The 21,534-nt window shown below is 41.4% G+C and overlaps 1 protein-coding gene across 6 annotated transcripts in view; it reads right to left on the bottom strand.

The window, feature by feature from the left end:
• tnrc6c1 (trinucleotide repeat containing adaptor 6C1) overlaps positions 1-21,534 on the bottom strand; it is a 216,108-nt gene that overhangs the window by 36,784 nt on the left and 157,790 nt on the right. The window contains exon 1 of one of the 6 annotated variants that reach the window (XM_034189814.1): positions 9,658-9,847. The exons of the other annotated variants lie outside the window; for them this stretch is intronic. Coding sequence (XP_034045705.1) covers positions 9,658-9,682 — 25 coding nt within the window. The 5' untranslated portion in view covers positions 9,683-9,847. Of the gene's footprint in view, positions 1-9,657; positions 9,848-21,534 lie in introns of those variants that run through there. 6 annotated transcript variants of the gene reach the window in all.

Consider the following 21,534-nt stretch of genomic DNA (forward strand, 5'->3'; position numbering starts at 1 on the left):
TGGGCTAAGGAAAAGCAATCATGGACTGTGGATGACTGGATAAAAGTCATATTCAGTGATGAATCTCGAATCTGCATTGGGCAAGGTGATGATGCTGGAACTTTTGTTTGGTGCCGTTCCAATGAGATTTATAAAAATGACTGTCTGAAGAGAACATGTAAATTTCCACAGTCATTGATGATATGGGGCTGCATGTCAGGTAAAGGCACTGGGGAGATGGCTGTCATTACATCATCAATAAATGCACAAGTTTACGTTGATATTTTGGACACTTTTCTTATCCCATCAATTGAAAGGATGTTTGGGGATGATGAAAAAATTTGGTGGAAGTTGAAGAAAATGGTCCATGACAAGGCTCCAACCTGCAAAGCTGATCTGGCAACAGCAATCAGAGAAAGTTGGAGCCAGATTGATGAAGAGTACTGTTTGTCACTCATTAAGTCCATGCCTCAGAGATTGCAAGCTGTTATAAAAGCCAGAGGTGGTGCAACAAAATACTAGTGATGTGTTGGAGCGTTCTTTTGTTTTTCATGATTTCATAATTTTTTCCTCAGAATTGAGTGATTCCATATTTTTTTCCCTCTGCTTGTTCTAAAAAAGTAACCGTTACTGGATGCCACAATTTTTTTTTCCTGATTTCTTATAGTGTTTCTTAAAGCCAGAAAGTTGCCATTTGAAATGACTTTAGTTTTGTGTCATGTCTGTGATCGCTTTTTTTCTACAAAATTAAACAACTGAATGAACATCCTCCGAGGCCGGTGATTCCATAATTTTTGCCAGGGGTTGTAGACCTGCATTGAAATAAATGTGGTCAGATTTCAGAAAGAAATAGCTGATATGTATTTATAAGACCCTTGTGAATGCAGTAAAGTAAATCTGTAAGCCCAAATTTGTAATTCAGCGGAGAAATCTTTGTTTAAAAATGACAAATTTGCAGCTAAAATTTAGCCCTCCGCGAAAAACAGTTTGTACATCCGGATCATTTCCATGACGTCTGGGACAAGACGACGCGCTCCCGCCTTCAGTCCGATCTCGCATTGAAATTGATTTTATCTGTTAGTAATGTTACTGTTATACACATCCTGGTTTCAACATCCAAAAGTAAGCTGCAATGAATGCGAGATACAGCTCTGCATGCTCAGATCAGCGGCGACATCGACAGCGGGCGCCGTTCTTCCCCGACGCCTCGCTCTCACTGGCTCCGATGCGCTTACCGAGTGTATGCGCTCGTTAAATGCCGCCACGGGCCACTCACACCCCCGTGTCTGCTGTGCAGCCGCAGACACGGCTCTGTCTACTGAATGGAGGTGCAGCCAACTTGGCACAAGTCCAGAGACTACGCTTGCCGTTTTGATGCAGAGCGCCCGGTGACACCTGTTGCTTGCAAGGACAGACTTCTTGCGGCAAAATCCGCAGTGCCGCACGTCTCGGTAATCGGAGCCGCAGAGCTCCGTGGCCGCTGAGAGAGGTTTATATCTTTTTAATGACTTGAATTCTTTGCGGGTCTCGCCTCCGTACCCCGCGATGGTAACACCGGAGGCGAAAGACAGTAGATTTTCAATGCGACACCACTCAATCAAACGGGCGTATGAAAATGTCCCCAAAAATAATTTTCAAGCACAAATAAAAGAAATGTGTACTCACCCACACTGACAAATATAAACACAAGAAGGAGAATAATTAAGGAGTTGGCATTAATTAGCAGATGAATATAGCAATTAAGCCTCAAGGTGCAAAATGATATGTCTTCAAAAGCTCCACTCTCAGTTTGCATTCATACATTTCAAAATCTACTCGGGATAGGAACAGTGCCTCTTTGTGAGCTGGAGGAACTACCTTATGTTAAGATAAAGACTTTTGCAATCAAGCTTCAGACTACGATTCCATCGTTGTTTAAGCTTTTCCACAAAAACATATGTCCATATTTACCCAGCAAATCAAATGGAGTTACTGAAACTTGTCCAATCAAATTGTTTGGCTTGCTTTCATTTTTGAATGGATTTAAAACACTGTTTCTACATCCCAAACTCAAATACCAGTATGGGATAAACAAATACCTGGCAATTACTGGCTTGTTAACTGTGATGACATGCAGCACTTCCGGGTCTAAACGAACATCTGCATACTTTGTTTCTCAATGTTTTGATGGTGATGTGTTCGTAAATTCAGCAGACTGCGAATACAGAGTGAAAATGCCTGAATGTTGTGTTTCCAACAACAAGAAAAGATCTGAAAAGTCTTTGCAACTTTTATTGTATCATTTTAATCTATCAAAAAAGACCACTACATTCCAACAAAAAACACGTTCTGTCTCTCCCTCCCTGTGTGTTTGTGTATCCCACTCTTTCCTCTCTCTCAACATGAATCAAACATTTTTCCTCCAACATTCTTACACATTTACAAGATCCATGGCTGTTTAATTAACCATCATTTAGGCCCAATGACAGTTTATGTGGAAAACTCAAAGTCTGCTATTTAACACTACTTTTCACACACACACACACACACACACACACACACACACACACACACACACACACACACACACACACACACACACACACACACACACACACACACACACACAGTGACAATTTAAATATTTACATGACTGTTACTAAATCATGCTCTTTGTATAAAAAAGTGATTAACAGGTGTTCGACAAATGAGTGCAGCTGGACAGAAAAAGCATTTTAATCCACACGTTATCCTCCACTTTCTCTCAGCATCACACCGTCCTCCTGATTATTCCATCATCATGGATGATCCTGTTAGACTCCAAAGAGTTTAGGCTAATAACCCTCTCTTTGTGACTTCTGAGGTATGAGAGAAGAATGTTGTGAGAATAAACAAAGTTCCTGCTAAGTCACTGCCATGATCACATTTAGCATGTGTTTGTTTGGACCCAGAAGTTAAATTCACAGGTAGCGTGATAGCACTACTTAATATGCAGGTAAGTTTTACAAGAAGAACTAAGACCTATATAGGCTCTGAAGCTAATCAGAGTCGACAGCTCCCCCAGAAGGGACACCAGTTCAAAGTCGGTTACTTTCCCAGCCAAGTCTGGTACCCATTTATGGCCAGGTGGACTGGGACAATGTAGATTAAATGTTTTGTCCAAGGATACTGGTAGCATGGGCAGAATTCAAACCCAGGTCTCCATATTGGCAGGCACCTTATCCACTGAGCTACCTGCTCAACTCTATAGACTTCAAACCAATGTAAAAAGAGTATCAGCTTTCTCATTACTAATCTCTGTTCTGCTGTCTAGCCCTCCATGACTGATCCCACCCAAAAAGTCTTTAAGGTGCTGCTACTGACATGGATAGTTCTTGAAAATCACCAGCAGGATCAGTTGGTGTGGAGTGATCTTCTGGATGCCTCCTATCTGAATGACTGAGTTCCTGTGTAGACATACACACAGGCTATAGGATAGATTAATAACTGAGGAAGCCACGTCAGTGTGTGACAAAATGCTTTGAAGACATAGGTGGTCCAGCTGTTGTGCAGTATACGCCGATATATTACACCTGACTGACTGGGACTAGGCAGCAGCCCATACCACACTTTTGAAATATGAATCACTTGGTTTAGGATAATCAAATTCACATTTTAATGCCAATGCTGAATGTGCTTAAGAATTAAAAGTTCATTGCTCTTTGAAAGGACATACTTGCATTTTTATGCTATGTTATCATTATAACAGTGGCATGAAATGGTCTTAAAACAATGTTGATGATATTTTCATTTATACTGATATTTTCTGATGCAATATATCATCCAGCAAAGTTTATTATCGTGACAGGCCAATCTGAGACCCCTGTATGCAAACTATATAGAAATTTCGTTTTTTTTAACAGCAGCCAAAAAACTCACTTTTTTTAAAGTGGCAAAACATCTTTCAGACAAATTATAGGTCAACCTGGTGTGGAGTGGACTCCTGAATATCTTCTACCTCGGTGACTGATATTCTGAACCTAGACAGAACATGCATACAGTTCATCCAGAAAGTATTCACAGCGCTTCACTTTTTCCACATTTTGTTATGTTACAGCTTTATTCCAAAATGGAGTAAATTAATTTGATTCCCCTCAAACTTCTACTCACACCACCACAAAATGACAACATGAAAAAGGTTTGCTTTATTATTATTATTGCAAAGTAATTAAAAATAAAATACTAAGAAATCACATGTACATAAGTATTCACACCCTTTGCTCGATACTTTGTTGATGCACCTTTGGCAGCAATTACAGCCTCAAATCTTCTTGAATATGATGTCACAAGCTTGGTGCACCTATCTTTGGCCAGTTTTGTCCATTCCTCTTTGCAGCACCTCTCAAGCTCCATCAGGTTGGATGGGAAGTGTCAGTGTACAGCCATTTTCAGATCTCTCCAGAGATGTTCAATCAGATTTAGGTCTGGGCTCTGGCTGGGCCACTCAAGGACATTCACAGAGTTGTTCTAAAGCCACTCCTTTGATATCTTGGCTGTGTGCTGAGGGTCGTCCTGCTGAAAGATGAACCGTTGCCCCAGTCTGAGGTCAAGAGTGCTCTGGAGCAGGTTTTCATGGTAAAGGCACTGGGGAGATGGCTGTTATTACATCATCAATAAATGCACAAGTTTACATTGATATTTTGGACACTTTTCTTATCCCATCAATTGAAAGGATGTTTGGGGATGATGAAATCATTTTTCAAGATGATAATGCATCTTGCCATAGAGCAAAAACTGTGAAAACATTCCTTGCAAAAAGACACATAGGGTCAATGTCATGGCCTGCAAATAGTCTGGATCTTAATCCAATTGAAAAACTTTGGTGGAAGTTGAAGAAAATGGTCCATGACAAGGCTCCAACCTGCAAAGCTGATCTGGCAACAGCAATCAGAGAAAGTTGGAGCCAGATTGATGAAGAGTACTGTTTGTCACTCATTAAGTCCATGCCTCAGAGACTGCAAGCTGTTATAAAAGCCAGAGGTGGTGCAACCAAATACAGAGTGGCCTTTTATTGTGGACAGTCTAAGGCACACCTGTGCACTAATCATGGTGTCTAATCAGCATCTTGATATGGCACACCTGTGAGGTGGGATGGATTATCTCAGCAAAGGAGAAGTGCTCACTATCACAGATTTAGACTGGTTTGTGAACAATATTTGAGGGAAATGGTGATATTGTGTATGTGGAAAAAGTTTTAGATCTTTGAGTTCATCTAATACAAAATGGGAGTAAAACCAAAAGTGTTGCATTTATATTTTTGTTGAGTGTATATTAACATTTCCTAACAACTCAAAATGGCATTAAGTAACATGTCACTAACACAATGTATATCTGTTACTGTACATTACCTTCATTTGAGTGTATACAGCTGGGTGATTGTCCCTAAGGTGATTTATCATGTAAGTAGTGTTACCCGCTTTCATTGCAACTTTTTTTCTGGCAGGTTTTGCAAATTGGATCTCCATAATTTTTAGTGACACCAATGTCATTCTGTGAATAACCAAAAAAACTGCCACACTGGTGATGGGGAAACAGTCGTTGCCTCTGCCATCCTCACAGCAGTCCTCCTGACTCTGCCAACAACAGTGCTGCAAACCGCAGCCAAAAACAATGGCCGCTTCGTGTTGTTGCCTCTGGTGGCCACATGCATACGTAGATATACAGTAACTTAGATACCGCATTATCCGTTCTGGAGCCCAATGCAGTATCTAGGTTACTATATATCAATAGCCACATGTATGCATTGGAGGTGTAACTTTATTTTTGTTCAATGCGAGCTGTGCCACTCGGTCTACAGTTCTGGCTACTGGCATAATACTTTTTCTTAAGAATGTCATCATGACGGTGTTGAGGAACTATTATGATTAATTAATCATAACATTTTTAATCGCTATGAATCACAAAACGATTAATCATCTCATCCCTACTCTAGAGTTGCTTCTGTCTGGCCAATCTACCATACAGGACTGATTGGTGGATTGCTGCAGAGATGGTTGTCCTTCTGGAAGGTTCTCTTCTCTCCACAGAGGAATACTAGAGCTCTGACAGAGTGACCATCAGGTTCTTGGTCACCTTCCTCACTAAGGACCTTCTCCAACAATCGCTCAGTTTAGACGAGCGACCAGCTCTAGGAAGTCCCCTGGTGGATCTGAATTGAGCACAGTGGTCATGGAGGCCACTGTCCTTATTGTAACCTTCAAAAACAGCACACGTTTCTGTACCCTTCTCCAGATTTGTGCTTCGAGACAATCTTGTCTTGGAGGTCTAGAGGTCTCCTTTGACTTCATGCTTGGTTTGTGATCTGACATGCACTGTCAACTGTGTGACCTTATATCTAGACAGGTGTGTGCCTTTCCAAATCATGTCCAATCAACTGAATTTACCCCAGATGAACTCCAGTTAAGTTGTAGAAACATCTCAAAGATGATCAGTAGAAACAGGATGTACTTGAGCTCAATTTTGAGCTTCATGGAAAAGGCTGTGAATACTTATGTACATGTGATTTCTTAGTTGTTTAATAAATTTGCAAAAATCTCTTTTTTTCACATTGTCATTATGGGGTATTATGTGTATTATGGGTAATTTTGTGGAAAAAACCTTTATTTTGTCCATTTTGGAATAAGGCTTAAACAACAAAATGTAGAAAAAGCATAGTGGTGTGAATACTTTCCAAATGCATGGTAAGCCTCTATCTCTTTCTCTGGCAGGTGCAGCCAGGCACAAGATAAATCCAAAATGAATGCACACTGTGCAGAAATGCAAAAAACAACAACAAAAAAACCCCCCAAAAGATTCCTTAATATTTAGCTTGTTTTGCCTGCCGTGATGACTGCTTATTAATGATGCCACAGGTTGCTGTCCTAACCGTAAACAGGGTGCAGATTACTCAGCGGCTTTCACCACAGTCATCATCTCTTCAGATTTCTGCTAGTTGTGAAAAATCCATTTAATGAGCCACCAAGAGAAGGAACAGAAAAAAGTAGTTTCACTATTAACAAGTGATTTATTAATTATGTTTTAATTATGTATTAATTATGAGCTGCTGTGGTTAGACACGTGGTGCTGTGGCATAACAATTTCAGAAACATTCCGTATTGCTTGCGCACATGGAGATGCAAATCCAGCTTTTTCAGATTTACCCACTCTGTTACTCATTTTCAAATACTTTCATTTCCGGTCGCCCAAAACAGCATTTACGTGTGAATGAAATGTCAAAACAATACAAATACCAATGCAGATACATCTAAGGGCCCTGTCACACCTTGACAATTTAGCCAGCATATGCTGACATATGAAAAATGTGCCGAATATGCTGGATTCATCGATACGTTAATGCTGCTGTCACACCATGATGATTTAGCCAGCATATGCTGACAGCCCATTTCCACCGATCAATTCGGATCCATATTGCACAGTATGGTACGGGTCGGAACAGTCAAGTCTGGCTAGGTTTCCACCGTCAGCAGAACCCTTTTGTTTGGTAGACGGAACACATATATTGACGAGCACATCATCGAGCGCGCCTACGCTATTGTACAGCCTCGCTGTCTCCACATGGAGGCAAAATAGAATAATGTAACATTTTTTAAATTGTATTTTATTTTAGTCTTGGCAGATCATGGGATTTATTTTCATTGCCCGCAGAATGCTGAAGAACCAATGAATCTGTGCTATACGCTGACGTGAATGGATGAGGTGCTGTGACAATTTCAACTTTTAAAATTTTGTAAATTTAATTTAATAAAAGTTATTTTTCTTGTTGTCGTACAAAGTGGTTTCAGTTATTCAGCCAATCAATGGACAGCATGAATGGACATATTTCGACTTATGAGTAACTTACAAGAATCGTGTCAACAATCCCATAACTTACCTGCAACTTATGGCCCATGTACGCAGGACATATGAGTCATATGCTGGCATACGTTGAAAATATTGTGCATGACCTAAATTTTTTTGATGTACTCAATGTATTACAATGTATATCAGCATGCTTCAGCATGCTCTCAACTTACACAAAACTTACTCATAACTTATTAGACATATAGCAATGTATGCCAGCATTTTTAATACGCTCAGGATATGCTGGCTAAATCGCCAAGGTGTGACAGGGATGTAAATCTGTTCCCGTGTGGTTGGGGCCTCAGCATTTTAAGTGGGGGGGGGCACTCTTCATGGGATATGCTTTGATGACAACAACAAACAGCTAATGAGTACCTTATAATGTACAGTGATAAAAAGTACTCACCCTCAGCCAGAACCAAGTGTCTGTCCAATCTCCACCCACAAATGCGGATTTGTTTTGTGTGTGATAGATTTTAAGTGTCAAATCAGCAGCAACAACAACAACAACAAAAAAAACCCTGCCTTTTGCCTGAAAAAGTGCTGCAGTGATGTCATGACACTTTTCTGAAAGATTCAGGGATTTTTAACTTAAACGTGCTCACAGATGGTGCACAGGCTCACACACACACACACACACACACACACACACACACACACACACACACACACACACACACCAATGCGTGCATTGTTTTTTCTGGAGGTGACAACATGCAGCCACTGGCATACCCTTGGAGGGTATACACTACAAAAACAGATAACTAAAAGAAAAAACAACTGAATTCATAAACCTTCCACTACTGTCTGATGGACTGTCTTGATCAAAACTTTCACTGCTTTCACATTTATATTTACATAGAGTATTTATAATTATTTACTAATGGAATTTAAAAAACGTGTTTGTTAAATATGAAAAGGGAATCTCTGACAGTATGCTCAACAGGATACTCCCAGCAAAGATTGCATGGTACAAGAGTACATTAAAGATCGTAATCAATCACACAGAGGTGAGTCAGCCTCGTCATCACTGCATTTATGACCCCTGCCCACCATGAAGCCCAAATACTCTGCAGTAACACTAGACAGCATGTCTTCTTACCACTCCACGAACAACCATCTGCCTCCAAAAACCTCTCTGACATCTAACGACACACGAAACGCTTGGGCTTATTTTTGAATGGCATGTGCTCCCTGGAGTCACAGTGTACAAATAGACGACTGTATAAAATAAGCTCAGAGCAGAGTGTACTTTCCGCACTGATCAACCTGGTGCCACCTCATTAGCCCTTTCCTGCTGTCCCTCCTGCTGCAGCCGCTGTTGTTTACATCCGCCTGAGCAGGCATTCTTAGTTTGTATGCAATGACTGATGGAGTCACAGTTACATGGGGGGCCTTGAAGTATTTACGATCCCCAGTTTTCTGTCAATGCTTCCCCACTGAAGGAGAGAGAGAGCATGGGGGAGTGAAAAAAAGCACTGTGATTCTAATACGTGCTCTCGTTCTCTAGCGTCACTCTACTGAGAAGTGCAGCACCGCCATTTTCTCAGTCCTGAATCAGAGCCAAAAAGACTAAGCTACTGCTACATCTCCAGTGCTCCAATGCTTTAAAAGCATGTATGCCTCGCTCACTCCCTCATGATAAACACCCAGCATAAGAATGCTACATTGCACTGCCTGCAAAGCATTGCAGATGCAGCTTTTAACGGTGCGGTGCAGGTCTACGCAGTGTGCAAATGCAAGCCCTCAAATCAAGAACGGGCTGTCAAAAAAAGCAGTGGGATAGAAGAAGGAAGAAGAAGTGTGATAGCTGTGAAATACCTGTGGAGAGGTGCCTCCCAACCATCCTGCAGAAAGCTAGGTTCTGTGTGACGCGGCGACCATCCTTGTCTCAATATGTCTGCTCTGCTCGCCAAGCTTCTGAGGCTCATTTCTGAAATGCTGCCAAGAAGTTGCACAGCTCTTGCACGGCATGAGACAACCCCCTCTCCCTTCCTTCCTCACCCCTCATGCTCTGTCCCTCCCACCAGCACAGCTTTGGCTGGGTCTCTCCTCTTCTATCAATTGTCTCCCTCTGGCTTTATTTATATCACATTCTATTCCTATCCTGACTGAGAATATTCTTCCTCTCTGTAAAAACAGTGAAAGAAAGCTAGTTGGGGCAGGGGGATGACAGAGTTGTGGAGATGGGGTGGCAGTATTGTGGTGGGGGTAGGGTAGAGGGTTTGGTTAACAGCTAAAGGATAAAGGCTGGAGACTTTCATTATGCACTCACAAGCCATGAGGTAAAACAAAACTAAACACAGACTCTTCAAACCTCAACCACCACAGCATCTGTCAGCTTTTGAAAACTGTTGCTAAATATTTAGCCAAGACCACGCCATGTGCAATTAGCACTGCTGGCCACAACGGAAAGGCTCTTGAAAAGCAACATCAGATGAAACACAGAGACAGCAATACTAGGAAAACCTCACAAAGCCCGATGCATCCCTTGTGGTGCACGAATGCTAAGTTTCTCACTCATTCATGTGGATGTTTTAAAAGACATATACAACCCCTGGCAAAAATTATGGAATCACCGGCCTTGGAGGATGTTCATTCAGTTGTTTAATTTTGTAGAAAAAAAGCAGATCACAGACATGACACAAAACTAAAGTCATTTCAAATGGCAACTTTCTGGCTTTAAGAAACACTATAAGAAATCAAGAAAAAAAGATTGTGGCAGTCAGTAACGGTTACTTTTTTAGACCAAGCAGAGGAAAAAAATATGGAATCACTCAATTCTGAGGAAAAAATTATGGAATCACCCTGTAAATTTTCATCCCCAAATCTAACACCTGCATCATATCAGATCTACTCGTTAGTCTGCATCTAAAAAGGAGTGAACACACCTTGGAGAGCTGTTGCACCAAGTGGACTGACATGAATAATGGCTCCAACAGGAGAGATGTCAATTGAAACAAAGGAGAGGATTATCAAACTCTTAAAAGAGAGTAAATCATCACGCAATGTTGCAAAAGATGTTGGTTGTTCACAGTCAGCTGTGTCTAAACTCTGGACCAAATACAAACAACATGGGAAGGTTGTTAAAGGCAAACATACTGGTAGACCAAGGAAGACAAAGCGTCAAGACAGAAAACTTAAAGCAATATGTCTCAAAAATCGAAAAATGTACAACAAAACAAATGAGGAACGAATGGGAGGAAACTGGAGTCAACGTCTGTGACCGAACTGTAAGAAACTGCCTAAAGGAAATGGGATTTACATACAGAAAAGCTAAACGAAAGGCATCATTAACACCTAAACAGAAAAAAACAAGGTTACAATGGGCTAAGGAAAAGCAATTGTGGACTGTAGATGACTGGATGAAAGTCATATTCAGTGATGAATCTCGAATCTGCATTGGCAAGGTGATGATGCTGGAACTTTTGTTTGGTGCCTTTCCAATGAGATTTATAAAGATGACTGCCTGAAGAGAACATGTAAATTTCCACAGTCACTGATGATATGGGGCTGCATGTCAGGTAAAGGCACTGGGGAGATGGCTGTCATTACATCATCAATAAATGCACAAGTTTATGTTGATATTTTGGACAATTGAAAGGATGTTTGGGGATGATGAAATCATTTTTCAAGATGATAATGCATCTTGCCATAGAGCAAAAACTGCAAAAACATTCCTTGCAAGAAGACACATAGGGTCAATGTCATGGCATAGGGTCAATGTCAATGAGCAGATCTGATTTGATGCAGGTGTTAGATTTGGGGATGAAAATTTACAGGGTGATTCCATAATTTTTTCCTCAGAATTGAGTGATTCCATATTTTTTTCCTCTGCTTGGTCTAAAAAAGTAACCGTTACTGACTGCCACAATCTTTTTTTCTTGATTTCTTATAGTGTTTCTTAAAGCCAGAAAGTTGCCATTTGAAATGACTTTAGTTTTGTGTCATGTCTGTGATCTGCTTTTTTTCTACAAAATTAAACAACTGAATGAACATCCTCTGAGGCCGGTGATTCCATGATTTTTGCCAGGGGTTGTATATAGATCATACCTGATGACAAATGTGGGGCACTGCCTGAGTCTGTAACCACCCGTTACAAATATGGTAAATCCATTAAGGGGTACAACTGTCAATTATTTTAATAACCGATTATCCTACCGATAATATTTTTAACAAATAATAGGGTCAAATTTGTGGATTGCTGGAAAAAACGGCTCATTCAAATGCACGTTGTTTGCCTCTAGTGGTCTCCTAATTGTTATGGTCTTTACACAACTACTAGGGGACAGTAAATATTTAAGTCCTGTCTGGAAAATATATGTTGATGTCCATGACACGGAATCACGTTAGGTTCTGGATGGCAATCACCAAGGCAGACAACTGGCAAAGCATGGGTCTCCTGTTGACCTTCTCCAGAGACACGGCGGTCCTGCTTGAAATATCTAATCAGATGCTCCCTCACAACACAAAGGACACAAAAAGTAAGTCCCTTCAGCTTCTCCCTTGTTTCACTCAGGGGCTGCATGCCAAATCAGAGGTGAATTTGCATGTTTACGCTGGATGCCCTTCCTGATGCAGCTCCACATTACATGGAGAATGGGCAGGAGTAAACCAGGAATCTTCTGCAGTGGAAACAAATGCTCTTAGCTGCTTTGTTACCACCCAATGCAAGCAACATTCCTCACCTTAATTTCCCTAATTTACTTAATTTTGACACAAAGTCATTCCAGTGGTACCCAAGGATAGTCTGAAAAGACCCAATACCAAAGCTATCCAGTTGTCACCTTAGGCCATAACCCTCAACCATACAGTAAGACAGGTAGTACCAGGATCTTAAAGACTTGAACCTTTTTCTTGCAAAGATATTGGTATCACCAAACACCTGTGTTCAGCAAGTTCATTCCTCTCTAAAGCCCCTTTCACAGCAGGCCTGCATAGAATTGCATTGTACTGCGTATCTACTACGCAGGAATGACTGCGTAAGTTGTGTGCAGGGGGTTAGCTTGGCAGGAATGGCTCCGTAAGTTGCATGCAGAAAGGAAGCTTGGCCCACCTCGTCTTCTTCCATGGTTGTGAAGCTTCACTGCCAGCAAAGTTCAGCAGAGTCCAGCAGGATGAACAAAATCTAGCAATGCAGGTATGTACTGATAAAAAAAAAATGAAGATGGTTCTTCGCCGGACTGGCATAGGGTTGCGTACAATTGCGGTGTACAGTCGCGCAGTGTTGCATAGACTTACATGTAGTAGTTCATAAGTCTATGCAGTAGTTTAGATCTTCAATTTCTCAAAAAACAAAATTCCTCTCAAGTTACAACTGGAGTCCCTCAGTTTAAAGAGATCCTGGACATGTTGTGGCAGCAGTTTATTTTTAACTTTATACATAATTTGTATTGTAATGTAATCAACCAAGTCCCGGAATTTTAGAATACCTGTATGTAAACAAGCAAACAATGGATTTGTTGGCTCGCCATATGATTTGTTACAAATAATTCTTATAGCTTTCTTTTGCAACAAAAATATTGGATTAGTATTAATTTGATACGTATTTCCCCAAACTTCAATGCAGTAGGTCATATATGGAACGAGCAATAAATGATATAAAATAGTTAATGAGTGTTGGGAAATGAAATCTCGCGCTTTATGCAAAATTGCAATGGCTTTTGACATTTTAGATTTAACAAAATTAATATGCATTTTCCAGCACAGTTTATCATCAATAACACCACCAAGAAATTTTGAATCAGTTACAGTTTCAATTTCAAAATCATTTAATGATAAATTTCTGCAGGAATTCCTGGACTTGTTTCCAAATATGATCCACTGTGGTAAAACGAAGTGTACCGATAATGGTAAATAAATAAATAATAAAATCACAAATAATTCACCCATTTGTGTCTGTTTTTTGTCCTTTTGTCATTCATTAAATGTGTTCCTTGTAATTACATTTAATTTTGGGTGCGTGTTAAATACAGTCTTTACATACCCTTTTCATTGGCCCATATCACAGTATGTGGATTTGAATATAATTGAAAAATGTCCGGAAAGGCTCTCTGGCTTCCAGTGGAATATTTGTTTGTTCAAATACTGTAATGCTCAGTTCACATAGTCTAACTACAAGTGATTTTGTCCAAAACAGAGAAAGAGACACATGAGATGTAATTGCAGGCAGAAATAGCGCAGGACAGAAGGGACTTGGAGATCAGCAAAAATGTCCCCAGCATCAAGGCGGTGATTGTTTATAAATGATCCCAGCACCCACGCAACAGCACAATAAGTCAATGTTTGGAGGCAAACACGGGTTCTTTATGGCTGAGGTTTCAGCCTGCTGAGCATCGCCGCTGAAAAGACCTAATGCACGCTGAGGTCATGCCATGTTACTGCACGGCCACTTGCTGCTTGGTTTATTAACACATACACAAAGACCCAGTGTTGCGTGTACACAGGCAGCTAGAAACACACTAAGAACTTACTTCCCTTCAATCAGCAGGCAACCCGTCAGTCACCCCTGAGACGTTATGCCCATATATTAGACTTCTAACATTCTTCGATTTGTTCTGCTGTACAAAGTTAGGTAAAGTGGAAACAAGTGGACTGGCAATACACTGACAGACCAGACAGAAAACGAAAGAGATGAATGTTGAGAGACAAAAGCAGGAAGTAATCCCGGAGGGCTGTGTGGGTCTCAGCTGGGTTGATTCGGCCTTAATGAAGTCCCGCAGGGGGAGACATACTGGATGGTACACCGCTGACGATGCATGCTGCCACCCAGATGAACGAGCACTCTATAATATGCACACGCTTCTCCAGAACGTACCAACTCTGTGTTTAATGAACTCAAATGACACATGCCAATTTTTGTTGATTTGATGCTCCGACAAGCACTTCACAAAATAAAAGTACTAAAAAATATAGCACACACATAAGTAATTAACTGAATGTTGTATCATGTTTCAGCTCTCCAACACCACAAACCTGACATGGTTGACAACAACAATAATAATAATAATAATAATAATAACAATAATTGACTCCTTTACTTCTTACAGAAGTATTTTTTTCCTTTTCTTTTTATTGTTGTTTATGCACCAATGACACCAAATCAAATTCCTTGAATGTGAGAACTTACTTGGCAATAAATTTGATTCTGATTCTGATAATAATAATATGGGTGAAGAGACACGTAAGCGGCACAAGCTTGATCATGGTACAGGGTGTCCCAAACTGAAACAGACAAATTTTGAGTCCACAGTGAAACAGGAAATGTCAAATGTTGAACACTTCCTGGATCGACAATAGCGGAGATCTCGCAAGAATTCAGTGGAAAGTTGACACTGAAACAGGAAGTGCCAAATTTTGAGTCCACAGTGAAAGAGGAAATGTTAAATGTTGAACCCTTCCGGGAACGTTAAACTGAGGTGATGTGCACCTATTCAGTGTGTAAAATATGTTAAATATGAGATGAGATGAGATTTACTTTATTGATCTCACAGTGGAGAAATTATTTTTACACTCCAGTTACCTCAGACAGCAATTAGTCCATAATTATTACTTGTTTACCGTAATAATGGCACACATCAGAATTAAAGACAGCACATACACATTTGACATTGTTTATGTGCACTAAATTTGAAGAAGTCCGTTATCCGAATTGAGGCAAGTGGGTGAAGGTCACGCAGCAACCCTGAGATGCGCCACCGTCAGCTTGGGGGGAGGAACGGGGACCAGCAGCAGCTAAAACCACGCTGCCCCCGCAGAAGGTGGAAGGAGTGACATGAGCAGAAGCGTGAGTGGGGGGTGTGGAGTGGAGCATGCTTCAGTCCTATGAAAACAGTTTATTGTCTTTGTGAGTTGAGATAAGAAAGAGCCAAATGATCACCAAGTCCTGAAGACATTCCTCTGGAGGAAAACAGTCGGGCAATTTGTCCTTGGCAATCAGTCTGTGAGCAGGACTTATGTCCTTTTTTTGTCCTTTATTTAACACAATTATGAGAGAGTTTGCGGGGAGAACAAGGAACTAACTGCCTGCGGCCAGACAGTTTTTTTTTCTTTTAATTGTACACATGTGCGCATGCGAATGAATCGTCTGTGAGTGGACTGGAGATGTCTGGACTTTTTACTGGATGTGGACATGTCCTGTCTCTGGCAATCAGTCTGTGGGCAGGACTTTTATGGACTTTTTTTTAAACATAGTTGTGAAAGAATTTAGCGAGTAGCTGCAATCAGCAGTTTTTTTTTCTGTGCTCTTTTTGAGTGTAGTTTTACTGCATTGTATACACGGTATAAAAACAGTCCTGTGTGATTTCTACTTCGGGAACAATGGAACACAGCAACAATCATTAACTGGCATTGGGTAATGTTGTATTGTGAGGGTGTGGCTTCCAGTCATGTTGAGTACCGTCGCGTTGCTCTGACTTGCACTGAAACACTTAATTTCTGCATCGAGCACAGGACGCAAAAAAAATTAAACGTTTAATTTTTGGTGTGCGATTGGCTTTGTCCTTTGCGTCCCTCGCGCTGTTCTGGTGTTGAGCTACATTGTCTTGGCACCGGGTTGCTTCCACGTGGCGTCGACATAACGCCGCACGACGCGACTCGAAGGGGGACCGGTGTGAAAGGGGCTTTAAGGTTATAGCCATGCTAATGCTCCAAATGACATGATGAGAAGCTGAAGAGCTTTGCTCGTCCATGTGTGCGACATATACATATTAATACTTCATTTTATTCACATAGTCTTTTAAAATACTCAAAGAAGCTTAATAAAGCAAAACAAAAAAGAAATAAAAAAATGTGAAATCAAACAAAATTGAAGGCAGATATGAAAAGGTGTGTTTTGATAAGTGATTTGAATGAGTTCATGTCAGTACAGTCCTGTATATGTTTGTAAATAGAGTGCCGGGGGGGTGCAAAGATGAATGCACTGTCAGCCCAGGTTCAGTGCTTAATCCTGAGTGGTAGAAAGGAGGTTTGCATCAGAGGAGTGTGGGGTGCAGGAGGGAGTGTGATGATGGAGCAGATCAGTGAGTTAGGAAGGGGCTTGGTTGTGAAGGGCTTTAAAGTGGATCTGTTGTGGAACGGGGAGTCAGTGGAGGATGTGGAGGACCACAGTAATGTGGTCATGGGAGCTGGTATGAGTGATGAGACCAGGGCTGTTCCAGTACTGTGTTGTGAATATAATCCAGACTGACAAATTTCAAAGAGGTTGTTGGAGACACGTGGGTTTTAGATCAAATCCGCAACAACATGTTCCACAATTTCAGACAAGAACGGATTAGAGATGAGCCAGAAGTTCATCATGATGTCTGGGTTGAGACCAGGCTTGTTTTTAATAATGGAGGTGACAGCAGTAAGTTTGAGAGGTTGTGGAACTGTGCCAGAGCTGAGAGATAAGTTTATGATTTTGGTGATGAATGGGAAGACAGATGGAAAACAGGCCTTAATGAGCGTAAATGGGATGGGATCAAGAGTGCAAGGTGGAATCTTTCATTCTTGTTATGAATTTAGACAGCTCCAAAGGGGAGAACAAGGAGAACTGAGACAGATGCTGAGGGGTAATGGAGGAGTGTGCAAGTGGAGAGACAGAGGCAGCTGACTGATAGAGGAGGAGTGGGTGTTGTTCTAGAAGTTGACAAGATCAGTGGGATAGTCAGACAGTGGAGGAGGGGAAGTGGAGAATGCACTGGTGAGACAGGCAGATGATGGACTTGAGATTTCTGAATGTAATTTTACATTTGCGTTTTTGGACAGGCATGGGGATATCAATGTCCTTAATGATTGCCAGGTGATTGGCGATATGGCGGTTGATGCTTGAAGAGCTGATGAAGTGTGAAACCAGTTGGTCTGAGCCTCTGTGTGAAGGACGGGATGTATGGAGAATACCTGCATGTTTGAGAGTGTCCGGGAAGAGGTTGTTGTTGAACTGACACAGAGCTGAGGTGAAGTAGAACAGCGGCATAGTCTGGTGGGGAGGAGCTAGCATGTAGCTAACACTAGCATGTGACCAGAAGCTATGGGGAAGGAGAAGTGAAGACCAGAGAAATCCACGGGATACTTCAAAGCATAACAGCAGCAGCAGTATTCCAACAATCCAGAGAGGAGGAGAGGAGGTGGCCCAGAGCAACAGCTTTTGATTTGGCAGAGGGACAGTAAGTCAGTCTGGAGGGGAGAATGTGGCTGCACTGGTGAGCATCAAGCAGCGGCTGCTTGTGATATGAAACTACCAAACCAACACCAGGACTTAAATATCTCAGTGAAGGAGCTGGTGGGCCCATACTGGCTGACTTTGTGGTAGTCTGAGAGGTTGAACACTCCTGTAGCAGGACGATACAGTGATACTGAGGCTTACCCAACTGGACCCAGGCAAGCAAGAGAGAACTCCTTAACAGGTAAGAGGTAATTCAGTGAACGATCCTGATAAAGTTGTTGTCTGGATTTCAAAATGACAGGTGGCAAGCAGATCCAAACTTGTGAAATGACTAAGGTCTGTCCAAGTCGTCACATTGAGGAATGTGGATCAAACGGCAGATCAAAAATATTAAAAATGGAGTGGCAGCCAAAGTGCCTCAACATCTGCCATCTTCAATAAAGAAATACAAAGTTTTACACCATTTTTTTTATTAACCTTATTTCTGCCTACCTGTGAAAATTACCATAATGAATGACTAACATTAATGATCAGTAAAAGGTCCATTGTACTCTGCACAAAAAAAAAAAAAAAAGAAGAATTGCAGTTTTCCTTCCAGGCATGGAGTCTCAGATGTTTTATCTTTCTTCACCAACTGCTAACTGATTAAATATGTGCGATGTTTACAATAACGGTTTTTCATCCTGTCAGGTTGCAGCGCGTGGTGCGTAACACCTTTGGCAATGAAATTCTGAGTGCAGCACAAACACGCCTTTCCACTCATCAAAAAAGGAGAGAAATAATTTTTGCAAGTAGTACTACTAGGGTTTTAATGTTATTTTAATATTCGCCACCTTGGCGATTCAGAAGCAAAGTAAGCTCACCACATCCTGTATTCATTTGGCGAGGTGGCAAGGGAATGGATCGGTAAGCGGATCGGCCATGTCTTGTATCACATCAATATCAGATCAGATACCGATACTGAATGACTGGATCAATCACTACGTTTAAAATGATTCAAAGACACCGTAATATGGCCCTAACTTCACACTGTCAGGTCATGGTCAACACTGAACTACTACTTGATCTGATTTATCTGCTACTGTAATACTGTAACCCTGTACAACCTGCTATATAGGCAGATGACCATCTAAACAGGCTCCCCCACTAATGTTTAAACCTAGTAGGACAAGAGAGTGGGTGAACTGCTTTTGACTGAATAATGACCCTGATTTTATGGGTTTCTGAATGTTTTATGTGTTTCATAGATGACAGTACCCAACTCTATCTCTACTGCTTTGCAGTTCAGCCTCTTTAGGCAAAGGTTAAGAGAAGGGAACTCAGACTACAAGTCCAGGAAGGCACTAGCAGGCTGCTTGATTAAAGTCCAATTCAGAGGAACCCCATCGGATCATGGACAATAACCTCAATAGGACCAATGGCAAAACGCATCGGCTGACATTAAGAGGAATCATATTTCTGATCAATGGATGGCAGCACCAGAATGTCAAATGTCACTGTGGGGTAACCTCGTTATCCACTAAACCTGTTACACTCCTGTGTACCACTTGCTAACCAAATTTTGAGGACCAGAGAGGCTGCATGGTAGAGCATGACACTGACATTCTTATGAACAGCGCAATGCTTGATGAGAGGAAAGTTCAGTGGGAAAAGTACCTCCCCAATGGAAATTCCTGTGGTGACGGAATGTACGTGATGATGCCAGGCTTCAGGAGCTGGAAACTGCTAGTGTGACCTCTGCAACAGCACTATAGAGGCAACTATGTTCGTGTCTAGACAGCACTTTTCAGGGAAAGCACTGTCCGCCTTGGAAGGGGAAGCCCCTCCAAAAAGTGGGGTAAAGATGAATGAGAATGAACCTGGGTTGACTGCGGCCACTAGCTCTTCTCTTCAGCAGAAGAAACTTCAAGAAAAGAAAATTGACAACTGCGAACTGGAATGTTCAGATGTTGCTAAACAAGGACACCAGATCATTGTTCACGGCACCTCCCTACTTAGCTGACCTAATTAAACCCTACGTACTGGCCCCGGGCTTTGCGTTCTCAGGGTGCAGGACTACTTTGTGTCCCTAGGGTGAATAAAAAGTCTCCAGGTTACAGAGCATTCTCTTATCGTGCACCTGTTCTGTGGAATGATCTCTCTGCGTCAATAAAACAGTCAGACTGTAGAGACTTTCAAGTCCAGACTTAAGACGCACTTATTTTCCCTTTCTTATGGCTAGCATATTGGCATAGTATGTTACTATGCTTTCTATTCTTTTAAATTTATTTTATTAGGAAACGGAGCGGGCTGTGGCCTCAACTTTATCTAAATTCTGGGTCTTTTAGTGAAGCTTAGGGCTAGTGGCCAGCGATCACCTTAGTATTTCTTTTGTTCTTCTTGTTGCTTAATGTTGACAAATTCAGCCCAGTCTCGCGTTTTTTTTTTGTTGTTTTTTTTTGGTCCTCCCATCATAAAATGATTCAAATTTTCGTGACGATTTTTTTAAACCCACTATTACTAACCCTACTCCTACCCCAGGAGAGACACAGGAGTGGTCTTTGCCATCAATGACAGCAATGCATCCAGAATGCCCAGGACCATGTCCACATTGAATCACAACACGGTCATCATCAACAATGATAAACTGCCGAACGAATGAACAAAATATGGCCATGTGTCTTCAATACTCTACTGGTATGTCAGGTTATCAAAGTCCATGTGCAACAGATGAGGGAGCCACATGAGGGGGGCATTGTGCATGTTGCAATGAAGACATGCAAACCAATGACACCAATATGACAAGCATTAAAGGTACCAGACCCAGTTACCATCAACCACAGTTCTTGTACTTGATGCTGGCAAAATCCTAGATATTCATCAAGCTTGATCTGCCACTTATAGATACAAAAGACAGAGTCCGCTATTTTAATTTCTTCCAGAACTAAATACGGTGGCCTAATGAAAACTCTCAATCTCATAATTCACAACAGAGGGACAGATACATAGGGCTGGGCAGTATGACCTAAAATTTATATCACAGTGTAACTTTGATGCACAGAAGGTATAGGACACCGGAGTCTCATTTGAAGGCGGGCACTGAAGGGGTAAAATATGACCCACATGATCTAATTTCTCTACTTCTGGGGGAAAAAACTGACATTTTCAATGGGTTTTTGGGCAAATCACACACAAACAAAGTGAAAATGCAAAGAAAAAGTGACAATGTGGTGGGAAAGTGGACATATATTGCGGTTTGTTTATTGAGGTTATGACCCGAAGTACAAACATGTTGAGGCGGGTTTGCAGGCGAGAGAACGCAGCTACTCTGGTTAGCTATGTAGGCTAACACTTACTGACACGACCTCTCCCATTTGCCTCTTCTTCCCTTCTCCACTGGGAACCGAAAAAAAAACAAAACACTTTTCGTAACTGCTTCGGTGACTGCAGCCGAAAACAAAACAGTACATCATTTATCCATGTGAAATTCTGCTGTGTATATACTGCACAATGGCAGGGGAGATCCCCATAAGTGGTCAAATCCTGCAAAATCACACAGGGTTCAAACAAGACTG

This window comes from Thalassophryne amazonica, chromosome 16 (genome assembly GCF_902500255.1).
Source record: "Thalassophryne amazonica chromosome 16, fThaAma1.1, whole genome shotgun sequence".
Taxonomy (NCBI): Eukaryota; Metazoa; Chordata; class Actinopteri; order Batrachoidiformes; family Batrachoididae; genus Thalassophryne; species Thalassophryne amazonica.